This window comes from Crocodylus siamensis, chromosome 3 (genome assembly GCF_052110815.1).
Source record: "Crocodylus siamensis isolate JL-2025a chromosome 3, ASM5211081v1, whole genome shotgun sequence".
In the NCBI taxonomy this organism is placed as follows: domain Eukaryota; kingdom Metazoa; phylum Chordata; order Crocodylia; family Crocodylidae; genus Crocodylus; species Crocodylus siamensis.
The window spans coordinates 207,989,287-208,015,096 of NC_143397.1; the positions used below are offsets into that span (position 1 = coordinate 207,989,287).

At 43.2% G+C, this 25,810-nt stretch overlaps 1 protein-coding gene across 5 annotated transcripts in view; it reads right to left on the bottom strand.

Moving 5' to 3' along the window:
* Nucleotides 1-670: 670 nt before the first annotated feature.
* The window catches only part of PAG1 (phosphoprotein membrane anchor with glycosphingolipid microdomains 1), a 182,241-nt gene continuing 157,101 nt past the window's right edge, over nt 671-25,810 (bottom strand). For all 5 annotated transcript variants that reach the window (XM_090040237.1, XM_090040236.1, XM_090040234.1 and 2 more), the window contains 3 exons: nt 24,546-25,144; nt 12,684-12,743; nt 671-10,252 (listed from right to left, as the gene is read on the bottom strand). In XM_090040237.1, coding sequence (XP_089896363.1) covers nt 9,902-10,252; nt 12,684-12,743; nt 24,546-25,144 — 1,010 coding nt within the window. In that variant the 3' untranslated portion in view covers nt 671-9,901. The remainder of the gene's footprint in view (nt 10,253-12,683; nt 12,744-24,545; nt 25,145-25,810) is intronic.

A 25,810-nucleotide genomic window follows, 5' to 3' on the forward strand; every position in this document is an offset into this window, starting at 1 on the left:
AGCCACACAATGAACCCTTAAGGCTACAGGTCTCCTGCAGAGGCACAGACAGGTTGAGAGGGCCCAGGTTGAGCTTGAGGGCTGAACTGAGACTCCAAGAGAGACCCAGTGGTGATTTGCATAGACTAAAGCTCACTCTAAGGCCCATAAGTAGTCCCCCAAACCTAACCTCAACAAGGTGTGGCAGGTGGGTGAGCAACCAAGGGAGGGCCACACTAGGGACTGAGCTGGGCAGGAGCCACATGGCAACCAGGTGGTGTCACAGCTGCCACAAAGAACCTTGACCAGATAAATCTGCAAGCTCAGTAATGCCAACTTTCTGAAAATACTGAAAACTACAGAGGTAAGCTTAAGGGCCAGTTTCTAATGCTCTCATTATCATGGAATATTATTTTGAGTAGCCCCATGGAAATCATAAGATCTCTAACCCACATGTCTTGCCCACATGTCCTTCCATGGTCATGGCTTTGTAGAATGAGGTGTTACTCAAAAGGAATAAGCCGATTAAAGCTGGGCTTGAAATAAGTAGATTTAATGGTTAATCCAAAGTATTACATGTTACTGAAAGCAACAGAACTCCTCCCCCACAAAAAACACACATCTCCTTCATCAAGCAACAAGAAGGATTTTGGGTGCTTTTTTTTTAAAAAAAAAAAACACTTTCCCAAAAAATGACCAAACTTTTTAATGATAGTTTATTGTATTTGGCTATTCAGGTTTTATACAGCTTTCAATTTATTGAATTATCCCAGTATTTTAAAATTAGGCTTGTTTCATTTCATCTCAACATAAAACATTTCTCATTTTGACATTGTTTACATGGATTACCAATAAATTTAAAAGTTATATGCAAATATATGAATCAGAAAAAAATGGCAGAGCCTATTTTAAAAACTTCCATAGAATATAGGACAGAATATGAAGGTTTCATCAGCATATAAACAAGTAGAGATTATGATACTGCTGTACATAAATAAACATAAATATTACTGACCTGTGTTCTTACTTTTATATAACTCACAACTTGCCTCATACTTTAAGTTAGATTTTTTTGCCCTGATGTATTTACACAGAACTTGTCTACACATATAGTAAATAACCGTAATTACCTACTGTGCTTTCAGCAGCCAAAAAGCTAAATTGGCTAGGAACATCAAATTAACATTCTTAGAATAATGGTATCGCTAAATTACATCAGATCATACATACTATTACAAAAAATATTGAAAGGAATTCCATGGTATTTATCAATTTGCAAGCTGTAACTTTGCAGTGTTGACTCTGAATTACTCCCACAGTTATGTGGCCCTGCAATTACAGCCAAGCTACAATTTAAGGACCATAATTTTGGAAAACTATACTATACTGCCTGCTGTTCTGTTAATAAAACTATACTGATTTGAAAAGGTAGCAAGCTAAATAACCAACCAGGTTGCAAACAAGCCTTTCTGCTAGTGCCATCTTGGAAGTCTGCATGCACCGACTCCAATTTCATATATTACAATCACTTATTTGAACTGCTTGGATTATCCATGCATCTGAATTACACATAGTATATTTAACACAGGCTCTGTATCCAGTCCAAGATTTGAGTCTGATACGGTCGTAATGACCTCTCTTGAAAATTATAATGGTTAGAAAATATTTTGCAGTTCTGCCTTGGTGACAAAAGAACCAAATACAGGGTGGAAAAAAGTTTGTTGCTTAATAGAATATTGCTAGGAAATTATTCTAATAAATATTTTTCCATTATAAAACAACAGCAAAATAAAAAGAGATGCCTATAATTACAAATATATATGCCATATGTCTTAAGTATTCACTGTATAACCTATATAAAGTAATTTTGTGCTGAAGTATAGCTATTCTCTGTAGCACCTGATTTAAAGTAAATCCTTGGAGTATTACTACTGAGGCATGCTCCTTGTGATAGTTATTACTGAGAACACAACAAAGCCCTGCATGTCTAGCTGTTCCAATGGGAGTCATGTGTGTTGATCAGGACAGAAGAAATAAAAATTACTTCAACTAAAATATGCACAGATACCCAATACAAAACTACACATTGCCTCAGCAGTACCTTGGGGTTTGAATCTGTATCTTTAACTTGCGCAAGTTATCCTGTTAGAGTCCAATTTTGATTTCTAATAGCATAAATGTAGGCAAGTCCCTTGAAGTCAGCAATACTGACAAATTTACTTTAACATAACAACACTTGGCCACTGGGATTTCTCATGCGGCAGTATGTCTATTTAGAAGCTACCTATAGATTTCATTTCTGCCTACTTTACACCTTGACAAAAGACAAGCACCGTATGGTAAGACGGGGCAGGAGATTCTCATATGTCCCCTTATTTTGCTAAGGAAATACTGATAACGGTCCTAATACAATCTTTCTAGCTCTTGGGAATGCTCTCAATTGTGGCCTTGTCTGCTGTGTGACACTTCACTGGTGCACGTGCATGTCTGTGGTATGGAAGGAGCATAAATTAAACATACCTGTTACTTTTCTTTCTGTTCTCCCAAGTAGTGGCAGTATTCAACATTGTCTCCACTGGAGGGGACATGTTCCTTTCTGATTTAGCCATGTGGCTTTTTTACAGCTTTTCTTTAATCTGGAGAGTTGGCCTTCTGAGGAAAAGCAGCTCATTTTTGCATTCTGGATTAAGAGGACCCTGGGATTGTGCTACAGTCCTTTCTAGAAAATCATTGCTATGCAGGCAAAACAGGCCCAGGTAGAAATATTTAAGTGAGGCACAGGTGGAAAATCAGTAATTGCTAGGAAAGTCCACTTGCCTATTAATTTGGCCATAGCAGTAGACTAGAGAGTCTGCTTGTAAGGACATTCTAGATAGGCAGGCTGAGCAAAGACGTGCAGCCATACCCCAAGGATCAAGGTAAATTCTCATGTCCTTAGGCTTTTGAGAGACTGCAAAGTTCTTGTGCTTTTAGGCATTTTTAGTCCTGTCTATTGCTCACTTTAAACATATGAATCCTCATTAGCAGCGTACTTCTGCAACAGAGCATCTTGCCTGAGCAAAGTCTACAGAATATGGTCTGCAAGGGTATGGTTTTCAAAGCAGCTAATTTAGAGCCAAAGTCCCATACTTGTAAATCTTTGAGGTGCTTCTGAGAAATCCCAGATTAAATTCCTCCCCTGACACATTAACTCCCTCTGAAACATGCAATTAAAATGCTGATTGCTGTAAATATATAAAAATGCTGCAAAAAACCCCGCAGCTATGTCACAACCCTGATGTTAACAACTTGAGCCTCTTACGGAAAGTCTGAAATGATATGTGGTGGTCTCTCTATGGGCATTTAGGAGTGAAAGGATCAGCACTGTCAACTCCTACTGTTAAAATTATTTAATTTAGAAAAACAATTATAAAATTTGAGTGCTTTTTATTGGCCTCCTGGGTTCTCAAGCCTTCAGGCTATACTTCAGTCACCTTTCAAGATCTTTTGAATGTTACAATTTTTTATTAAAAAATAATCTAAGCGCTTTAAGATTTCAGGACTCAGATTTGCAGGAGTTGGCAATACTGTGCTGTTCTGAAGGGAAGGCATTACAGAGTTTAAATAAAGGCATTTTAAAACAAAGTTAATTTTAAGTACTTTCCAATTAACTGATCATATGTTGTTTTTGTACAAAGATCAAGAAATAACATAGCCACTCTTTAAATATAGCTGCCTTTTACACCAAATAATTTCCTATAACAAACATATGTATGCTTGTTAATAACAGTTAAACAGTGGATCTTTAAATATACAAAACTTGAAACCCACTACTATTAAAAGGATAAAAATAATACAGAAAAGCCATGATTTTAAAAAGTACACTGCAGGACAGTACCATAAGTTGCTATAGTAGATCAACCTATGAATTGTGCAGAAACACTGATCTTTTCACATCTTTATTTGTAGGCACTTTGTCAGCCTGTGCGTGACGGACTTTATCTTGGAAAAACTTTAGATTTTTTGAACTGGCCATCTCCAGAGCTTAAAGAAGATTTTTTACAGCTCAACAAGTTGAGAAACATAGGAGACTTAAATCTTCTCTGGCTTTGACACAGCATGCATAACAGCTACTGGCCAAGTAATTCATGAAGGCAGGGCAGAGTGGCTTTTTAGAGACTAGGTATCAGACTAACACAGCTAACAAATCTCTCTGCTCATGATAGGCAAGAAGCACAGCTATGTTTTGTAGAGCGATCATTGGTAAATCTTACATCAGAAACCATCCTGCATCTTTGTCCTTCTCCTCAAGACAACTGCAATGTCCACTGCACGTGGCAAGTTTAGCATGACTGGAAAATGAGCACCGAGGCAACTGAGCTATTGCATGCTTCTGGGCAGGCATGTGGGAATTCTGAGCAAAGAATCTTCCACACGTCCAGTCAAAGTGTGTGAAGGGAATGCAGAAACTTTACTGTCCTACTTCTCTCTTTAGCCACTACCATTCTTTTTTAATAGTTTGCAACAGGGCTGTTGTTCTGAGAACAGTGGAAAGTTAGCAATGTAATACATCTTTAAGCTTTTCCACATACTGGCAGCTCCCTTCGTAACGTCTTCAGTCAATCTCATTCCACAAGCAGAAACCAAGAGCCAGCTTTAGTGTTAGTGTATGTAATGGCAATGCCTGTCTAAGTCAACATCAGCTGTGTTTCCTTTACTCAGAACAGGATTTGCACCAATGTCTCTAGGAGCACAAGACACCATTTCCTGAGATCCTGAGCCATTCTTTCTGCATTCTTGTATTTTTCAACAGGCTAAATCTTGAGCTGAGCAGTATGGTAAAGTCCAGAAGTCTCAGGCATGCTTTAATTGGAGCAATCCATTCAAATCTGAATTGTGTGTTAATTTTCCTATTTAAGGGCAAAGAAAGAATCGGTCATTTGGCTCAGAGAACAATTTACACTGCAGATATATAGTTCATTAATCAAATTACAAAACTGACCTACAGACAGAATTAGGGATGAGAGAGAAGTCTGGGAAGTCTCCAAATGTACAGATCAGATTCATGCACCCGACTACTTTCAAGCCAAGGAACCTGCTTCCAAGTGGCTTCTTTTAAACATTGACCAGACCTGCATGGTTAGATATGAGGACTTACTTTGATTCGATGTAGGATGGACAAGAAAAAGTGGAGTATCATCAGTACTTTGTGGTTGGAGTAACAATGCTAGTGCTAAGAAGTAGTAATTGCCAAGTGGAGTGCTACATGTCTGAGCAGAGAAAGTACATTGAAATCATTTATCCAGCACCTTAAAAAAGCACCACTGAAAGATTTAGCAGAGAGCACCATGTAAACAGAATTTTGATCAAGACAATCAACAGAAGCTGCTCAGGGAACCATGGAAAAGTATAGGGCACAGAAAGTTCTTTGGAAGATGGATTTCCTAAAGGAACGATCCATTAGGTACTGCTGAAGATGAAGGGTGCCCCACAGTAAGCTGCTGTTGTGAAATGTTCCCTGAATCCTAGCAGCTACTTCACTCCTGCAATTTCCTTCCCTAATCCTATGCTACATATAAAATAAGTTTACAAGTAATATTAATGCAAGAGTCCGAGCAACTTAATTCCCATCAGACTCCCAGAGCACCATTTTCCGTGAAGCTTGCTGGATCGCAGGAGAGTTCCAAAGGGAAAATAATCCTTTGCTGTAAACCTTGGTCATGACTGCTACCTTCCTGAGCTGATCATAGAAAGTTTGTGATATGAATATAGCTATTCTGGATTAACCACTCCCACAATCCAAGTTGATAGATATTCTTCTTTCCCTATAAATTGTGGAGTCAGAGACTTTAGGGGCTAGTCACATCCTTTCTACCTCTGTGCTAAATTACTACTTCCAAAGCCTATGGAAACACTAAATACTTATTACTAGATCAGTAATAACGCCTTTTCTAGCTGTGATAATTAGACACAAGGACTTTGATAAGAACATGGTACGGATAGCCAAAGAACTTATCTCTGCAGCTGATTGTGCCACTATTGATGTAATAGCGAAACCTCCTACAGTTGTCACAGCTTACATTGGCAAGAGCATAGCTTCTACTAGGTCCTAGAATGAAACCAGCTATCCTAAGATATTTTCCCCCTGGAATGTGTGATTTTGCCTATACTAGAACTCTTACTTTCAGAGAAATAGCAATTAGAGGTGTTATTATTCATACACAGCTATACCAGCAAAGGGTTGTTTGGGTTTTTTTTTAAAGTAGACAGTGCTGTAGAGAAAAAATATATATCAGGTAGCGAATTCTACATTTTGTAGGCTGGCCTGTCAGCCAGTATGAGATGCTGGGAGAGCATTTACTTCTGGAAAGAATATTCAGAAGTGATGCAAAGTTTCCAGATCAAATTGTGCATTTCAGAATCTGTGACAGGATTTTAGTGGATTTTTCTTTAGGAGTAAATCAGACCTGGAGACTGAAAGTGAATTTAGATCTTTCCTCTGAAGAGTGTTTGATCAGGGAAAACTGTTCTGGCTGATGACCTCATGAGACCTAAAGATGACTTATAAAAGAGCCTGACATGATGTAAGATGCTATAGATGCCCCAACTAGCCATCCAGACAAACGCTGAAGTGTGTTTTTCCTGAAGACAAATAGCAGTGTCACCTAGTTGTGCTGCTGCTATTTTTCCTTGGGGACTGCCTCTCCATGCATGGAGGGGGAGGGGGCAAATTGCCCTGGGTGGGGTAGGGGAGACTGGGGCCAGAACCTGGGCTGGCTGCAGCAACCTTACCTGGGGTCCTGGGGACCTCCCAGGGCTGCAGCGGTGACAATCTAGGTGTGCAGAGCCTGGCAAGTAGCCAGTGCGTGGCTCTGGCAGGCCAGGCTCTGGTTTTGGGTGGCGCACACTGCAACCATGTGCTGTACCCTGCTTCTTTTTAGATTTTTTTTTTCAGATATCAGAATCTAATTTTGGTTTGCAGCATGGAGAACCTTTTCATGTGTGCCACATGTGTTTTGATGCTGCAAAGTGCATGTGTGCACTTGTCTGGATGTGCCCCCAGAGTCTGAACTTCTTTTGGTATCCTGTAATTTGGAAGCAATCTTGGTACGTCTCTCCATCACTGGCTCCCTAAGATCTTCTGATTTTTGACTTGCACTGCTGTGATGCAAGAGGGGGAGAACAGGGTGGAGAGTTGAAAGTTTTATTCCCTTAGGAAAGATTTTTCTTGTTGCTCTCCTGAAGTTAGGTTTGAGGTACAACTGCAGTGAAAGAGATGGGAGCAATGAACTGGAGGAAGAGACTCTGGTTCAAGTGGGAAGAGATGTAAGTCGGGTGGGGTACGGTCTGCTCCTGGACTAGACTGACTGGCCCTGGACTTGCAGGAGAGTGTCTGAGACTGGTGAGTGAGATAAGGCTCTCAAGAGTTCTAATTGCTCTAACACTGCAAAATCAACTGAAAAAGTATTGAAAAGTATCACTGCTTTGCAAGGTCACTGTAATATGTACCATGTGAGTACAGTATAACCTCATAAATCTGGGTTTCAAAATTCAGAATTCTCAAAAATCTGGCACTTTTTAAAAATACAGTACACTACTTTATTGCATTAAAAATAGCTTTCCAATGATCCAGAAATTTCTCCGGAAGTCCAGAGCTTCTCTGACTGCCATTATTTTATTAGCCTACAGCTATTGCTTTAAACAATACTCAGTCCCATGTATAGTGTAATAGCAAAGAAAATTGTCCTAAGGCTATGTACTTTCCTCATGTTTCAAAAATCCAGAATTTTCAAATTTCCAGCAGGTGCTAGCTCCCAAGGATGCTGGATTTATGAGATTATATTGTACCTGATTTAGTTTTCTTTTGACAGTTAAAAATCATTTGTAGAGTAATTGTGTTGTTTATTAATTTCATGTGTGTTATGTAGGCACATGTGGGACCAAGTATTTACTATGCCAATGAACAAGGAAAAATGCAGCTGGATTTGATATATCCCTTAAACAAACTGGTATTATTACATAGCACCAGGCTACTGTGCAACTAAATGGGCTAATCTCACCATACGCATTTTAATCTTTATAAAGTAAAAAACAAAACAGAACAAATTTCCAAACACTCCTGCTTTTATATATTACATCCTAAATGAATAAGAGAAAGCCTCAAACAAAGTCATAGGATTTGCGGGGGGAGATTTATATTTGGTGCCAAATTATGCAACTTTTTAATGTATATTTGTATCCACACACGCACACATGCACACAGTATACATAAATAGGTGCATGAGTGAGTTATATATTGCATGCACTTGCACACCCACACATTCTAAATACATTGCATCTTTCTGTGCTCTTGAAGTAGTTAACATGCTGTTGCTGTTGAAGCAAAAGAAAAGAACCAGCCCAATACCAACCCATTTAATCTCTCTAAGCAGTATCTCTTGTTTTTATTAACAAAATACTTGTGACTTCTTTGGAGTGATGATTTTCGAACTGCTTGTCAAAACGGTCAGTTGTTATCATATCCCAAGTGATTTGCCTTCCTTACGATTTTATTCCCACCTTTGGTTTTCAAAAGAATGACGACAGCCATTAGACTATTTTTGTATTCTCTTTGTCCTTTGACAAAGTGGCTTCATGCAAACTGAATGATCTTGATTTTAAAGAGAGGCAAGGTATGCTCAATGTACCTGCTAAGACTTGAGATAAAAACTACTGAAGTATTAATTCCTGTGCTTCTACTAGAACTAACAGATAGTTTTGTTGGGTTTTTTAAAGACAGGATAATTTCTTTTGTTGCATAAAATGGCAAGTTAATATACAGTAATCCTGACCATGGAAAATGCGTTAGAAACTGTGCATAAAATGGAAAATATTACCCTCCCACACTGCACCTACTGGATAAAGTCTTACAAGGAAAAAGACATTTTTATATTTTGATCTATCTAAATTTGAAATGAACAACGTGGAAAAGCAGATTTCTTGAAGAAAAAAATCAGATTTCTTCACTGTAAATGCAGACTGGACACATGAATCAGAACATTCTTTTGCACAGTCTTTCCTTCAGATGCAATGAGACAACTATCCAATTACTGTGTGTGAATGTGACAGCCTATGTATTAAAAATGTTAAGGCTACCATTTTAAAGCAATATGCCTACAGATAATTTAAAAAACGAAGCCTACAAACACCAGTCCATATTTTAAATACTGAGAGTCACGTTCTAAAACACTTGACTTAAAAAAGAAAGAGGATTCTACAAAATGAATTCAAGTACTTTTGGAATAGGTCACTTGTGAACTGAAGTACCTTTGTTCACACCACAGCAGTACTGAAAGCAGAACAGAATATTCTGTCTTCACCTCAGATCACATTTAAATGCAAGTGCTCACAGTTCTAATCTGCTGAAATATAAAGATCCTCAGATGATACAAAGATTAAAAATTTTCTCTTGCCCTCACAAAGAAGGACCAAGTTGAAGCATGGAGCTAAGATTAACTCTGATTTGCTCATAAAAGGGAAGGCTGAACCTTAAGTAAAATGATCCTCGAGAAATATTTTGAAGCAAATAACACAAATATTTAAAAATGAAACCTTTGCTTTGTTTAATGGCAGTGTTTTTGGCAAGTGATCCATTGAAAGTGACAAATGTGGCACTCTTTCCCAAATACTGGCTGTCCTGAAACTAACAATAAAGAAGCCTACGTCCTTTTGATCTCAGTTATGAATTGATGTAATCTTTCTAGCAAGCTTCAATCCACCACAAAGAACAAGTGAATAGATACTGCATCCCAGATGAAACGTTCATTGCTTCTTTAACCTTTGTTCTGCACTAATACCTTGACTTTGTTCTTCATAAAGCGAAATATTCCTTTTCTTTTTTCACATATTATTTTGAATACTCCTGTTGATAAGATAAATGTCATGTAATCTTGCTGCAAGAGACCTAAAATCTAGTCATATCTCTGTTTTGCTGCAAGTCTCCTATACTCTCATAGTCACTCTCTCCTGAGAGAGCAGTTTGGCTGGTGGTAGGCACTGATAAGGTCCTATCTTCCTCCTGGCTGACTGAGTGGATAGCTTCATAGTCAGGCTCTGGCTCCCCATTTGGTTGGTCCGCTGAGTGAGGCACAGTGGTAATATTTAGGGTATTTTCAAAGTCTTTTACACTAGCATAGAGTCCACTGGAGATAGATGGTGACCTTGGAGGTACAACTTCTTGAATACTAGTGTAAGTGAAATCCAGTACCCTCATGGACTGTCCTGGCTTGTTCACAGAAGAGTACATCGCTGAAATCTATGGAACAAAGACAAAAATTGAATGTCTAAGCATCACATAGAACTGCTCTTTCACTGTCCTCTTTCTGTTTTTAAAACACCCTTTGAAAAAGTATCTCTCTATGGCATACATTTACAATCCTTTTTTAAAAAAGAAAAATACATTTTATAAATTTAGAAAGGACTTGGTGTCCTTTGGTGTCCCTACTTCTATTTTAGGTATTTTAGGGCTTCTTTAAGTAATCCCAAGTAGCATAGTACTTTATTATTTGTAGTGGTTTTTTCTTGTTAGAAATGTACATTAAGAAATTGGCGGTTTCAGATTTTCAAATTGTCACAGTGTTTTCTTGCTTCATAAATTTGCTACAAATACACAGTCTGGCCTCTTGGGAGCCCATGTACTGCAAGAGCTGTCAAGGATGAGTGTGCTATGTGCTATGCATTATGTGAAGTGCCAGCAACATAATCCTCCACTTCAAACAACTCTTATGAAGACACTGAAACACAAATACTATATTTATTAAGCATAAAGAAGAAACTGTAGGTTCTGTATTTTCTTACTGAATACATTTTAGGCTTGTTTGGTTTTTTTATGAGTATGCATTTAAATTTGAATTTGTTTTATTTTTCTCCTTAGATTTTTTGAAGCCACCTATAGGTAAATTTAAGGAATCTGAGGTGGAAGCACTGTTATAAATAAATTATGCATATAGTAAAAAGTACCTGCTTAAACATGGCTCTAAATCTTGGGGTTACTTCAAGATTTTCAAAGCTTTTGCCTTTGCTTATATCAAGAAAATCAGTTTCACTTAGTGGAATGCCATGGGAAAGACTTAATTTGTTCTATGTTTTTAGCTTTATAATATAGTGATTCCTTTCCCATTCAGGCATACAGGCGTATACCATAATAGCATTGGTTTAAGTACTATAAGGGATGTAAAAAGAAACTTCAAAATGGGGGAGTAAATTCATCCACATGAAATCATATGAAATAAAACTAGACTTAGTACAAGGCCTGGTTCACAGAACCTATTCATTTTGCTTCAGTGGGGTTTAATCCATGATTAGGCACTGCACAGTTAGTTTTACTGAATTAGTGAAAAAGTGAACCCTTTTCAGTATACCTCTGTGTGGTCTGAACATCCATGGTTACTTTAGTCAGTTCCCTCTTGTAGTTGACAAAAATAAATATTCTTAAAAACCTACAGAAATAATGAACTTCGAGCAAGGGCAATAAAGGATTCAGTTAAATCAGTATCAAAGGGAATAATTCAGTTCACTAGAGCCAAATCCTAGAAATCAGTTCAGAATAGCCACTGGACCATTTTATGCATACATCTGGCTTTGTGGCTCCACTCCACTATAGGCTCTACAGGCTGTGAGAATTCTTATGACTATCCTCCTGCCTAATGGCAACATATTGGGTCCTTCACAGGCCATTTAGGATTTGGATTAGATGAATTCAGAACCAGAGGTAGTTGGCAAATAGCTATTATCATGGAAAAGCAATCAGTGGTGCAGGTATACTTGCTATTCCCATGGGCTGGAAAAATAGTTCTATTAATTTTCTCTTGTATTCTTTTATTATATATTTTTATTGACTAACAGGCATGTCACACTCCAGGTGGTAGCACTTCCTACTTTTTATTTCTTGCAGACAATAAAATATTCAGACACAAACTTTTTCTGCCAATATTCTTCCAAAAGTGCCACAGCCGTCATCAAGATTAAACTGAATAAACCCAGTGCAAGGGCAATATGCCTGTCTATGTCTCTTAACAGTATATATGAGACTGTGGAGGGCTGTAAAGTTTGTGTATGATTTTGTGTTTAAACGTCATGCTAGTATTTTACAGAAGTCATTGAAGATGACTCTCAGTCTAACTTTTTCTCCTTACAACTTTCCCTTTTGTGTTTTGATCCTTTTGACTTGCTTGCTTGGCATACCTGAGTGTATGTGGCCTTATATTCCAAATGCTTTTTTTGTGTTTTAAATTTATTTTACACTCCCGCAAACACTGTAGGTCAGGTAGGTGAAACACCTGATTAAAGGCCATTGAACATCCATGAGTTCAGGTTAAAAAATTAGACTCTTAGAGTCTCATACAGGGTCTTCATAAAGTCCTTGTGCACAACCTAAGTTATTAAAGTTTAAAAGTGCGCCAGGATTTTCTGAAGATCCTGTATTATTTAATGGCATTAATATTTTATAAGGTAGTAAGCCCCCATGTGTAGCTATGACAAAACAAAATGCAACATCCCACTGTTAAATGCACCAGATTTTATGTCTGCATCATTACAAACTGCATATAAGAAAAAAATAGTTTTATTTTCTCTATAGGCAATTTTTACCTCTTCCAGACCTTGCTTAATCATGCAGAGTTTATGCTGATCTCAGTCTACAAAAATATTTGTCTGCTTAGTTATTACATTTCATGCAAGAAACCTACTTCATCTTCTGTAAGAGATGGGTCTTCCTCTCGAGATTTGTAAGACAGTGAACTAAGCCTCTGTAAGTGGGGAAATAAAATCTAATTAGCAGGCAGCAGTGTGAAAGTCGTAATACAGCCTTCCCCTTAGAATCAATATATATTATATGGTCATTTGCTCACTCATTCCATCGACTAATATCCAAACTACAGCTTTTGAAATCCACAGCCCTGAGGTTAGTGTAGCTTTTTAATGCACCAGCCCCTTAGTTTGAACCTAAACAAAGGGTAAAAATAATTTAATGGGTAGATTAACTCTGGGTCATTGGATTCCTCCACTTGGATTCCTGATGAAGTGAGAATGGATCTGTAAAAGGTTTAGGCTGTCGAATAATTAAATCAAACTGCTCTGAATAGTTGATCCCATCACACTATTTCTATATTATAGAAGAAACGCAGGGGAAAAGACCTTTACAAAGATAATGTCCTTCACAAAGCTTACTAAGATGTATGACTACTTATTAGTACTGGACCCCTTTGGATGAAAGATCCCTGGACCCCTTTGGATGTTTAGCAGTTTTGTCCTCCCCCATGAAATAGTCAGCTGTTTTAGCAGCGCACAGAATATTACATCACAATTTAGGGCAACAGATGAAGAAATTATTGCTTTCAATCAAACTAAAGGGAGAAAAGTTTAGTTAGAGATGACCCTCAGCCCAGATGTTCTGACCAGACATTGAGTTTGGATATGGGGAGGTGGAACACAGACTGAAGGGATTAGTTTGGAACCTCTCTCTAATTTTAGGCATGCTGATTAGAAAGGAGACAGGGCACTGGAGTAAACTTTTCTGCCTTTGTGTAAAGTGCCTAGGTCTTCATGTGCTACCCTTTTCAGAAGGCTCAGGGAAACTTACAATCAACAAAAAATTATGGAAACAGAATAAAATATTAAAATAAGAAGATAAAAACCAAACAACACCCAAACCCTCTCCCCCAAAATTCAAGAGCAACCCAGCAATCCCAAGAGCCTTCCCAGCCCAATCTTACTTTTTACCCCCATTTATTTACTCCACAGAAGGTAGCAAACTAGATAAACACAGGGCCTAAGCCTGCAAACTGTTCCCATGCTGCTGCTGCTGCTGCTGCTTGGATAAGAAGCCTTCCTAAGCCATAGAGAAAGGAAAATAGACATAAACCAGCTCAGTGTCCCTGTTCTGAGGAGAGCTCTGAAGAGCTAGTTGGTCGGGAGAAGGACCCAGAACCAAAAACTGAAGGGAGCAGAAGAGTGACAGAGACAACTTCCTTACAACTGAGTGAGGTGGCAAGAGTTTTGGAGCCCTTTGGAGCAGAGATGAGGATCTCTGTTACATCATGTCATGGAGTCACAGAGGTGCTCCGTGATTGAGAGGGTGATTGGCAGAGCTGTCAATCACCCAGGCAGCTCAGGTGCCTGGTTGCTAGGACAACCAGGTGGTCACATGGCCGGAAGAGGGCAGGGCCTGGCCTTTATAACCAGCGTAGGCCAGAGCCTGAGACACAGTTCCCTTCTGGCTGCCGCAGGAGCAGGAGCTCTGCGGCTGAGCTGAGCGGCCTGGGTTAGTGGCTGCTACTTCATCGCGCTAACCGGCTGCAATGATGCAGGGAACAGCATCGCCCTGACTGGAGGTAGGATTGCGGGCCCTGGTGGGGCTTGGAGTTATTAGGCGTGTGGAGCCTTTGCTTATGTTATAGCCAGATGGCTTGAGTATTAAGTTACAGTTGATCCGGAGGACTGGGGAGGCTGTAGGGGAGCGAGGAGGCCTCAAGGGGAGCTCCCCAACAGCTTGGGGGTTCCCAGTGCCCAGTTGAGGCACAGTGCCAGGGGCACTAGTGTCGGTGCGGCTGGGCATTATATTGCGCCAGGGAGCCCATAAGGGCGGTGTTTAGCCCCGGAGCAGGGCAGGGACAGGGCGCCAGAGGCGCGGAAGTTAGCCCCGAGAGGGCAAGGCCCCGGAGCAGGGCAGGGACAGGGCGCCAGAGGCGCGGAAGTTAGCCCCGAGAGGGCAAGGCCCCGGAGCGGGCAGAGACAGGGCGCCGGGGGCGCGGAGTCAGCCCCGAGAGGGCAAGGCCCGAGAGCGGGGCAGAGACAGGGCGCGGGGCGCGTGGCGTGTCGGCCCCGGAGGGGGGAAGCCCGAAGGGGCAACGCGCAGGGAGCGCGGTAGCGGCCCCTGAGGGACAAGGCCCCAGAGAGGGGCCGAATAGCCAGGCCTAGCTAGCCACCCGAGGGCGGCGATAGCGCCGGCCCAAGGGCGCCGAGGCTAGGGCAGCGAGAGAGAGCCGGCCCGAGGGCGCCGAGATTAGGGCGGCGACAGAGCTAAGGCAAGCGCGCCAGGCGAGAGAGCGCCGGCCCGAGAGCGCCGAGACTAGGGCGGCGAGAGAGCGCCGAGACTAGGGCGGCGAGAGAGCGCCGAGACTAGGGCGGCGAGAGAGCTAAGGCTAGAAGCCGGCCCGAGAGCGCCGAGACTAGGGCGGCGAGAGAGCTAAGGCTAGAAGCCGGCCCGAGAGCGCCGAGACTAGGGCGGCGAGAGAGCTAAGGCTAGAAGCCGGCCCGAGAGCGCCGAGACTAGGGCGGCGAGAGAGCTAAGGCTAGAAGCCGGCCCGAGAGCGCCGAGACTAGGGCGGCGAGAGAGCTAAGGCTAGAAGCCGGCCCGAGAGCGCCGAGACTAGGGCGGCGAGAGAGCTAAGGCTAGAACCCGGCCCGAGGGCGCCGAGGCTAGGGCGGCGAGAGAGAGCCGGCCCGAAGGCGCCGAGGCTAGGGCGGCGATACAGCTGAGATCCAGGCAGAGTGAGCGAGCCGGCCCGAAGGCGCCGAGGCTAGGGCGGCGATAGAGCCGAGATCCGGGAGAGGGAGCGTGCCGGCCCAAGGGCGCCGAGGCTAGGGCGGCGAGAGTGCTCCAGACTCAGACCGAGCCGGCGATTAGCCAGGCGCCGGCTAGAACCCGGCCCGGGGGGGCCGGTAGTGAGCGGCGCTGGTGGAGCCGACACAGGAGGCGCCAGCAAGTGGCTGGGCGCCAGCGTGATAGGCCCAGGGCGTGGGGAACGGGCCAGAGATTGGGGCCCGACCCAAGGAGGCGCCAGGTGGGCGAAGAGCCCCGGTGCCCGAGAGTGAGAACAAGGGCACCCGAGGGGCGAGGGACCATACAAGCGTCCCCCGGAATAGCTGCGAGGCTTGGGGCGTGCTAAGGGGGAGGCTTGGAGGCACGCATTGCCCTTAAGGCAGGACGCTTATCAAATACCCGCCTGGAATAGGGACGAACAACTAGACCGTCCATTAGGGAAACTGGCAGCCTCCACATTATATATCTTACCATCAAAGTCGTGGCGGGCGAGGTTCTGAGGGTGCTACGTCACCCTAATGTGACGGTAGGGGGCGCTAGGGGGTTCACGGCCGCCCCTAGCCGCCGCTCCCTCACACATCACAACCAAGGTGCTGCTCAGCAGGAACGTGCGTTTCCCCAAGGACAAATAGCAGCAGCACATATTTGTGCTGCTGTTACTTGCCCCTGGGCATGCCCCTACATGTGTGCTCTAGTGCACAACATATTGCCCCAGGTCGGGTAGGGGAGGCTGGGACCAGCACCTGGGCTGGCCCCAGCTGCCTTACCTGGGATTCTGGGGGCCTCCTGGGGCTGCAACAGCAGTGATCTGGGCACTTGGAGCCTGGCTAGCAGCCAGAGTGTGGCTCTAGCCAGCCAGGCTCCAGTTTTGGGTGGTGCATGCTGCAGCCACATTCACCACCGCGCTTTTTTGCTGCATTTTTTTTTTAGATACCAGGAGTTCTTGGTATCTAATTGTGCCTCCATGCTGCATGCAGCGCAGAGAACCCTTTCTCATGCGTCACATGTGTTTTGCAGTGCTTCAAAAGTGTTTGAGGCACTGCAAAGTTCACATGCACACTTGTCTGGATGCGAACCATTGAGTAGAAAAATACTAGCAGCTGGAAGACATGGTAGATACCGGTGGGAGCCTTTGTGTAGACAAGGATTCTGTTATTGGAACTTTTTTTTTACTACCGTCAATTATACTTGATTTTAGACATACAGAGTTTTTAGAGAGAATTTCAGTGTAACAGAAGCTGCTCTATTTCCATTTTTATTTGTGGTTTTAGCCGTGATAAATACCCAACTGTGAAAATTGCCACTGAAGCCATGATCCACAGCTTCTGAAGTCTTTCCACAGATTTCAGCGGGCTTTGGGAGAAGTTCTAAATCCTTCACCTGTTGTTCCCACACACACACTATCTGGAACAAACAGTCTATAAATAACATTAAGTTCAGTTTTCTGTGTTTTTTGGGAGATAAATCCACTCAGTGCTTTAGAAAAGTTCAAACATGCTTTGTTAGAGCTCTACACTGGCTTTGCAATATTACAGAAGTTCAGCATAGCCCTACTTAGTAGCAAGCTGTTTTCCTTGTTTTTACAGATGAGTGTTAATTCCTGGCTTACTGCACGTACATTAAAGCAAACAGTTTGTGCTAGCAAAATTCTATCACACACTATTTTCTTTAATTAGTGGGATATTAACACTTTGTGCCAAGAAGTTGTTTTATTACATACCCTAGAAGAAATGCTGTAGTGTTGAAATCCAAAGGCATTACAAAAGATATACTCTGTTGGTTAGGAGCCGGCATTCTTTTTGTGTAAATATTGACTCAATATCCCACCAGTATCTTAATAAAATGAACATTTTGTATTTAACTTTGTTACAAAAAATGCCTTGCCACAAAGGACAGGACATGAGGCAACAGATTTAAATTGCAGCAAAACAAACTTGAATTAAATCTCAGGAGAAGCTTCTTAACTACAAGAACAGTAGGCCAATGGAACTTACTGCCCGGGAAAGTTGTGGAAGAAAAGTCTGGTTGGGCATCTGTCTGGGATGGGTCAGGAAGAGAAAATCCTGCAGCTGTGCAGGGGGGTTGGACTATAAACATTTTCTAATAAAAAGAATGAAAGCTAGCGAAAGCTAGCATGGCCTTCAGCAGACTCTGTAAGTTGCGCTGAGACCACAGAGGCATTGGAATATAGACAAAACTGAAGATATCCAAAGCCATCGTTCTGCTGACCCTCTTTTATGCCTGTGAAACCTGGACCATCTACCAGCACCATGTCAAGTAACTAAACCACTTCCACCGGTGCTGCCTGTGAAAGATACTAAAAATCAAGTGGCAAGACAAGATTCCAGACACCGAGGTGCTTGAAAGATCAGCTCTCCGCAGTATTCATACTCTACTGAAACTGGCACAGCTAAGATGGGCCGGCCACGTTTCAAGAATGCCTGACACTTGCCTGCCAAAGAAAATCTTCTACATCCAACTGTCAAATGGAATACGCTCTTGCAGCGCACCAAAGAAGCAGTACAAGGACACCCTAAAGGTGTCCCTAAAGAGTTTTGGCATTGACCCCGAGTCGTGGGAGCAAATCGCTTGCAACCTACCGTCCATCCTGGAGGTCATCAATCCAGAATGGAGCGCTGCCTTCGAACAGCAACACATGGCAGAAGCAAAGAAGAAACACATGGCCAGGAAAACGAAAACCTCTTGTACCCAGTCCTCACTGATTTTCTGTCTCTGCCGCAGCAGACCGTTCAAGGCAAAGACTGGGCTCATAAGTCACTTATGTACCCATGCGACCTAGCCTCCACCCCACGCCATTTTCTTTCCTCTCTTTTCTCCTTTTGTTCTACTTTTCTGTTTTCTTCCTCCCTGTTTCTTTCCTGCTTCTTTTCTCTTCTCCCCTCCCCGCACTGGATGCAGTTGTCTTCACCTGTGAAAGGTGAATTTCAATAAAAAGAATGACTTAGTTTTAAAAAATTCAATATGGCAGTGTTCCCCGAAGAGGCACTGTGCTATTGGAAATGCTGTCTTTTACAGAAAATTTTAAAGTTCTTTTTTGCAAGATGGTTTTGGCTGGGGTCTTGATGACAATCTAGATAAAAAAATATATTTCTCTAGCCTATTTCATCATGTAGGGTTGCTATGTGCCTGGAGTTGGCTTCCTGTCAGTACTATGGGAAAGGATTTTGTAGTAGAAAAGGGCTTTTGGATTGTTTAGAATGAAAGGGGCTATTAAACCATATAAGACATTATTAGCAAAGTTAGTCTAGGTATGATATAAGTCTTTTGCTTTGTCTTATACATCGTGTGACAGGTTCTGGGGATGCTGTTAGCAATTAATCAATAATAATTCTCTTTAGAGTCTACCTCCCAATGCCACCTGATGAAATGAGACTACTACTATGATTGGGAAGTGTTAATACATTTGAACCATCCTATTCCACCCAGCCCAGATTTATCTGGCTATTGAAATGGACAGAAAAGAATTCTCTCTCCCTCTCATTTTCCCATGCAAACCCAGAGTCTCCTGTTGTCCACAACTGAGAGGGCTCCAAAACTCTTGCCACCTCACTCAGTTGTAAGGAAGTTGTCTCTGTCACTCTTCTGCTCCCTTCAGTTTTTGGTTCTGGGTCCTTCTCCCGACCAACTAGCTCCTCAGAGCTCTCCTCAGAACAGTGACACTGAGCTGGTTTGTATCTATTTTCCTTTCTCTATGGCTTAGGAAGGCTTCTTATCCAAGCAGCAGCAGCAGCATTTACATGGGAACAGTTTGCAGGCTTAGGCCCTGTGTTTATCTAGTTTGCTACCTTCTGTGGAGTAAATAAATGGGGGTAAAAAGTAAGATTGGGCTGGGAAGGCTCTTGGGATTGCTGGGTTGCTCTTGAATTTTGGGGGAGAGGGTTTGGGTGTTGTTTGGTTTTTATCTTATTTTAATATTTTATTCTGTTTCCATAATTTTTTGTTGATTTGTAAGTTTCCCTGAGCCTTCTGAAAAGGGTAGCACATGCATCTAATAAACAAATAAATACATATTCATCTTTTGTGAAGCTGCACTATACCAGATGTTTGGGCAGGTTTTGGGTTATAACAATACAAACCGTTTTTACACTATTGCAAAATTCCTACAAGAGATATTGCCTACAAGAGAGGGAAATGTTTCTACTGTAGAGAGGCCCTGGCATAGTGCGATACTGGGTTATACATGTATAAGGTGATCTGCAAACATATAGGTTAGAAGCTTTTTTTTAAAAAAATTAAAAGCTAAGGTTCTACAGAGGTTGACAGCATTCATCCCCAGTTACACAAAAACCTTCTAATGGGAAGAGTTTTCAAGCCTGGGACCCTGCACTCTACAGGCTCTGCTAAGACAAAGACACTTATTATAGAATAATAATTAACAAATGACACCAAGTCCCACTTTCTTATCGGGGGAGGAAGTGGGTTGGAGGTTTTGGGTATAGAAGATTTAGGAAGGAAGTTAGAGGCATCACAAAAGAGGAAATAACAAGTGATAGCCAGGGGATTGGTATAATTAACAAAACCCTCACAAAGATGTTTAAGATATTAACATTACCATTCTTTCTCTCTCCCCCACCCCCCACTCCCCTCTCCCCTCTCACTCTATCAGGACAAGCAGCTGCTGCTGCACATTGCTAGGGAAAGCTAGGGAGGAAATGAAAATTAGAATAAATAAAAAACCCTTACAACAACCTCTAAATACAATGCCTGTAATAATTGCATTTATATATTCAATCAATTACCATTTTCAACTCTGCAGCAGCTGTAGCTCTCAAGGACAGGACATGCACACACTTCAATGCATTATGTATGTTCACAAAAACAATGCTGAAATAATCCAATGCTGCCAATTCTCTAACTCAGGATGATTTTTACTCTGAATAATTTTTATTTAGGCAAACACCTTTTTCTGGCACTTAGGGACTGTATGTGTCAGCTCTTGATGAATTCTTCAAAGCCTCAGCCATTTTAATTAATTCCCAGTCCCTGCAGTTACTGAAACTATACTCTTTGTGTTGGGGTACTACATGCCAGTGAAGAGATTTATTTCTATCATTGACTAAGACAATGATTTTCTAGGAGATTTTTCATACCTGACATGAATAATGCCACTTATATATTGTTTATTCCCCATAAATATTAGAGATGGTATAAATATTCACAACAAATAATATTTGTTTGAAATGTAGATAGCTCTTGGTTAACCTCCCCCGCCTCCAAAAAAAAAAAAAAAACCCAAAAAAACCACCAACCAAACAAACAAAAAAACCATTCAGATAGATGAAATGTTCTTGTTATTTCTCATTGGTTCCTAAACTGTGGGCCATGGATCAGCAGGGTCTGGTAAGATCATGGCAAGTGATTTCCAGATTGATCTGGGCCTAGTGTGCCTTTCAAATGTTTTCAGTTAGAAGGTGGATGCTTGATAAGGGTGCGTGGCAACTGTGAGAAATTTGATGGGCTAATAATGATCTGTTGGACCAAACATTTTGGGAATTGCAATTCTGGATTAATTTTTAGATAATGGGTTGTTTGCAAATTATTCATTTTAACTTTACTGTGCTTTACTTACGTTACAAGATACTTTTTTAAAAATAGGGATGATCAATAACAAAGAGCAAATAACTTACAACCAAAAACGTTTTTTGCAGAACCATTCATATTAAAAGCTGTGAAACACTGGGAATTTGTGAATATTTTCATGAAAACCCAAGATAATTTGAATATTCACAAAAATATGCCCTGTAACACCTCTCAGAGAGCCACACTCAATGTACTTAGTCATTAACAATTATAAAAATGTTAAACTATAATATCAGGTCTGATAAGTACAAACCAGTTGTAGCAAACTACAATGAAAAGAAGCACACTAATCTAAATATACCCTAAGTTAAGTTTGGTTCACCTAAGACTTGTGAGGTCATGCAGGATAGGATAGATATTAGGTCTATCCACGCTCCACCCTCCACGCTGCATGGGGGGGCTCTGCTGTGAGCCCCCTGACCTGCCCTGCTGTCTTAGCTCCCCCATGGCTGCCCTGCCTGCGCCAGCCCCCGGCACTTTAGGAAAAACAAAAAAAGCTCTGACTCACTGGCTCCTTCCTGGCGGAGGGGGTGATTCTTTCTGCCCCCCACTGCTCTGTGTTGTCTGGGGGGCTCTGCACAAGCCCCCAGAAAGCCCGATGCCACTGCAGAAGCTGGTGAGTTCGGGGTTTTGTTTATTTTTTCCTTAAAGGGCTGGAGCTGGGGCAGGCGGGGCAGCCATGGGGGTCTGGTAGAGCAGGGGGGTCGGGGGGCAGTGGAGATCGCCCCCCCCGCTGGGCAACAGCGGGCTGTTTTTGAAGCAACAGGGTGGACGGGGCAGCCACAGGGCAGGGCTGGGGGAACGGGTGAGGATCAGGGGGCTTGGCAGGGGTTCCCTCACAGTCCCCTCTACCCTCCTCCAGCCCCACTACCCTGCCCCCTACTTACCAGCTTGGAAACCGGATTCAGCTCCATGCTGCAGCGGGTGGGGGCTGTCCAAATCACCAAAGCTGTCCGAATCTTTTCGAAATCTTTTCTGAATCGATTCTGAGAGTTTTGAATCAATTTGGACCTTTTAACTGGTCCCCGATTCAGTTCAGATATGGACAGTTGGCCATAACATGAAGGATGTTGTGAAGGCCAAGACTATAACCAGGTACAAAAAGGTATTAGACAAATTTATGGAGGAAGATCCATCAGGGGCTCTTAAACAGAAAAGTGAAGGATGTAACCTGATGCTCAGGACATCTTTTCATTGAGGGAATGACAGGGATGGATCACTCTACACTGGGGTGGGCAAAATACAGCCCACAGGGCCATTCTATCCAGCCTGCGGAGCCCCTAAAAAAATGTAGACAATTAATATTTCTCTGCCCTTGGTTCCTGTCAAAAGTGGGCAGTAGGACCCAGGGGAAGCCTGGCAGGCTCTAACAACAGTGGGACCACCTGGCCCTGCCCCCCAGCCAGAAGCCCCAGCTAGGACTGGGAGGACATGGCTGCCCCAGTGCGGGAAGCTCAGGTAAGTGGGGGTGGGGGGACCCCAGGCAAGGAAGGAGTGCGGGGCATGGGGGAAGTGGCCCCTCCCAACCCCTCACCCAGTGCCCAGCACTGCAGCTGCTTGCAGCCCGTGTGGGGCTGGCTGTGCCTGCTCCGGACAGCCCCATGTGGGCTGAGAGTACCTGCAGCGTGGGGCACCAGATGTGGGGTGGGGGAGGGGCTGGTTCCCCCCCACACTCAGCTTTTCCCTGGGCTGCTTCCCCGCATGGCTAAAAGTTTCCCCTTGCCTGCCCCATGGCCAGCGCTCCCCGCTGCAGGCTCTTACAGCTCATGTGGGGCTGTCTGGAGCAGGCACAGGCAGCCCCAGGCAAGCTGTGAGTGGCTGCAGCATGGGGCACTGGGCATGGGGTGGGGAGGGGCTGCTTTCCCCACTCCACTATGCTTAGCACCACCTTGTAACCTGGCCCCACTGCCAGGCTGGCAGTGGGGCGGGTTACAAGCTGGTGCTGAATGCAAGGAAAAGCTGCCCCTTGCCTGCCACATGGCCAGCACCTCATGCTGCAGCCACCTGAAGCTTGCCTGGGGCTGCTTGTGCCTACTCCGCACAGCTCTGCATGGGCTGGGAGCACCGGCCATGGGGCAGGCAAGGGGCCACTTTTCCTCGCACTCAGCACCAGCTTCTTCCCTGGTGGCGAGCAGGGGGTTGGGGCTGTGCACTGCCCCCCCCCACCTGTACCACAGGGCTGGGGGGCACTGGGTGTGAGCGGGTGGGGAGCCAGTGGGAGTACAGGGCCAGTGCTGGTGGGGCATAGAGCACGGCGGCAGGAGCTCAGGGTCCCAGCTGGCAGGGGCTCTGTGGAGCTAGGCCAGCTCCCCCGCTCCCTGCTGGTGCAGCCCAGTCCAGCTCCACAGACCCCTGCCAGCCTGAGCCCCACTTTGGGCCCCACTGGTGCTGGCCCTGGGACATTGGTCCCAAGATGGTGACCAGGGGGTGGGGCACCTGTCAAGAGCTACCCATGTGGCCCTCGACAGCCTGCCAAAACTGGGTAAGCGGCCCTCTGCCAAAAATAATTGCCCACCCCTGCTCTACACATACCCTGTTTCCTATATTCTTCCTGAAAAGCATCTGTTAATTGCAACTGTTAGGAGCTAGACAGGCCTTCTGGCTGACCTACGATCACAATGCTTATGTTCTTATGTGGGGTGTAAAGTGCTCAAACCAGACTGTTCCTTACAAATGCGAAGGGTCAGCTTTGATCACCAGGCTGGTATATTTTTCTACTCTGTTCTTGCAGTCACAGGAATTGCTAAAGAGCCTGACTAGCCTGCAAACCATCTTACTGAATTTTCTTGCATACCATATACCCCCAAATAAGATACCTTGTTTTAGAAGGTAGGATGTAGGGAAAAAAGATTTTTCTATATTCATGGCTTAGCTTTTCATGAAGAGGCTATGCTGCAAAATGGCTGACAGCTTCTTTCTCAGCCATCTAAATGATGGCCTGCTTACAAACCAAGACATGAAGTGCATTCCAAGGTGAAGAGTCTCTGCTGAGAATGCCCCGCTCTCCATTTTGTAAATTTAAGTTTTAACAACATAAACTATGAGCAGAAGCTAAACCTGAAGAACTTGAATGAGACAGAAATGTACTGGATGACAGTGCAGCTTCTAGGGAACTGCATAACAGCTTCTATAAATATCTAACAGTACTAAGCAAATTGACAGAATTTGTTTGCACTGTCTGCAATTATGAATGGTTTTCAAGTGTGGCCCCATAAACAGCTATCCAATCTGGAGGTCACCAGGACATGAATCTGCCCACATTAAAAGATGGGATGCTCCATTGTTTCACAGCCATAGACCACCTTAATTTTAATATTCTATTAAAATAGTGATGGGACCACCAGGTTTTTTTCTCCATTGTTAGTGATTGTCAGATAAGGATGACTGTGTAAGTAGGAAGGCTTACCTTCTCGGGTTCACCAACTTCCCCTGCCACTTCTTCCTCCTCTGCTCCTTTGTCCTGTACGTTCTCATTTTCATCAAGAAGTTTCACAGGTACAGGTGGAGGAGCTTCATCTTCCATGTCTGGGGTGTTGCCAAGAGGGCTATCTGAACTAGCACTCTGTCGGCTCTTTTTATTTCGGTCAACAGAGGCATATTCTGCTGATTCAATCCTACACTCAGGACCCTGGTCCTGCCTTTCAGTAACTGCATCCGTAGGCTTCAATTTGCTGCTGCAGCTTCTTTCCACATTCGTTGTTCCTCCCACCTCCTTAATTTCCTTCACAGTTTCATACAAGCAGTCTTCAACTATATTTTCTTGGGAGGAGCTGTCTTTCAAGACCTCATAGGGCCCTTCCATTCCAAGACCTGGATCATTTTCTACATTTCTTGTGGAAAGGATGGTTTCCATGGTGCTGTCGGGAGGAATGCTAGGTAGCTCCCTGCTCTGGTGACATTTTATGGACTTTCCAAGACTGTCCTGCTGGTCTAATAGATCTGAAACTGAAGTTTGCACTTCTTCATAAGGCTGGATGCAGGCAGTTGTACTGTCTTCTGAGAGAACTGTGGGGGGAAAAATTATTATTTAACCAACTATCCAGCACCAGAGAAAGGCAAGAGTAGATAAACATACTGCACCACTTTGCTTCTGCATTTCACTGTAAGTGTCAAATCATGTAATTACATGAAATTCTATGGTATATGTGGCTTTCAATTTACTAAAAATACTAGCCAAAAAGAGATTGCTATACTTATCAGCTGAGATATTTTTTGGTTTTATATAGCACATTATCTATTCATTTTTTCTTAAAATACTTTATACTGTAGCGCTGCTCATGGTGAGCCCAGGAAACAGGTGATCAGATGCAAGACATGCAATTTTTTCAGCAGTGGCTCCTATCCACTTCTGCACATTAGAAATTCTACAATCCTGAGTAAGGACCTTGGTGAGGAACCTGGCATCAACTGAAACTCCTCCTGGATCTCTAATTTCCATGTTCTCATTTCTCTCAGATAATCAGTCACTGATTTGCTGGTTGCCAGCTATATGCCCTTCACCCCCCATAAGAACAATGACTTAACTCTGACATGCTATCTGGGCATATATTTTTGCTTAGCTGGTTGCTGAGTTTCAGGTACAATGTTGGTGGTCTTCTCTTTTCTGGGTTCCCCAAATAAAGGCAGGGAACAAGAAAAACTGAAATGTGGGGGAAGGGAATAGAAACTTCT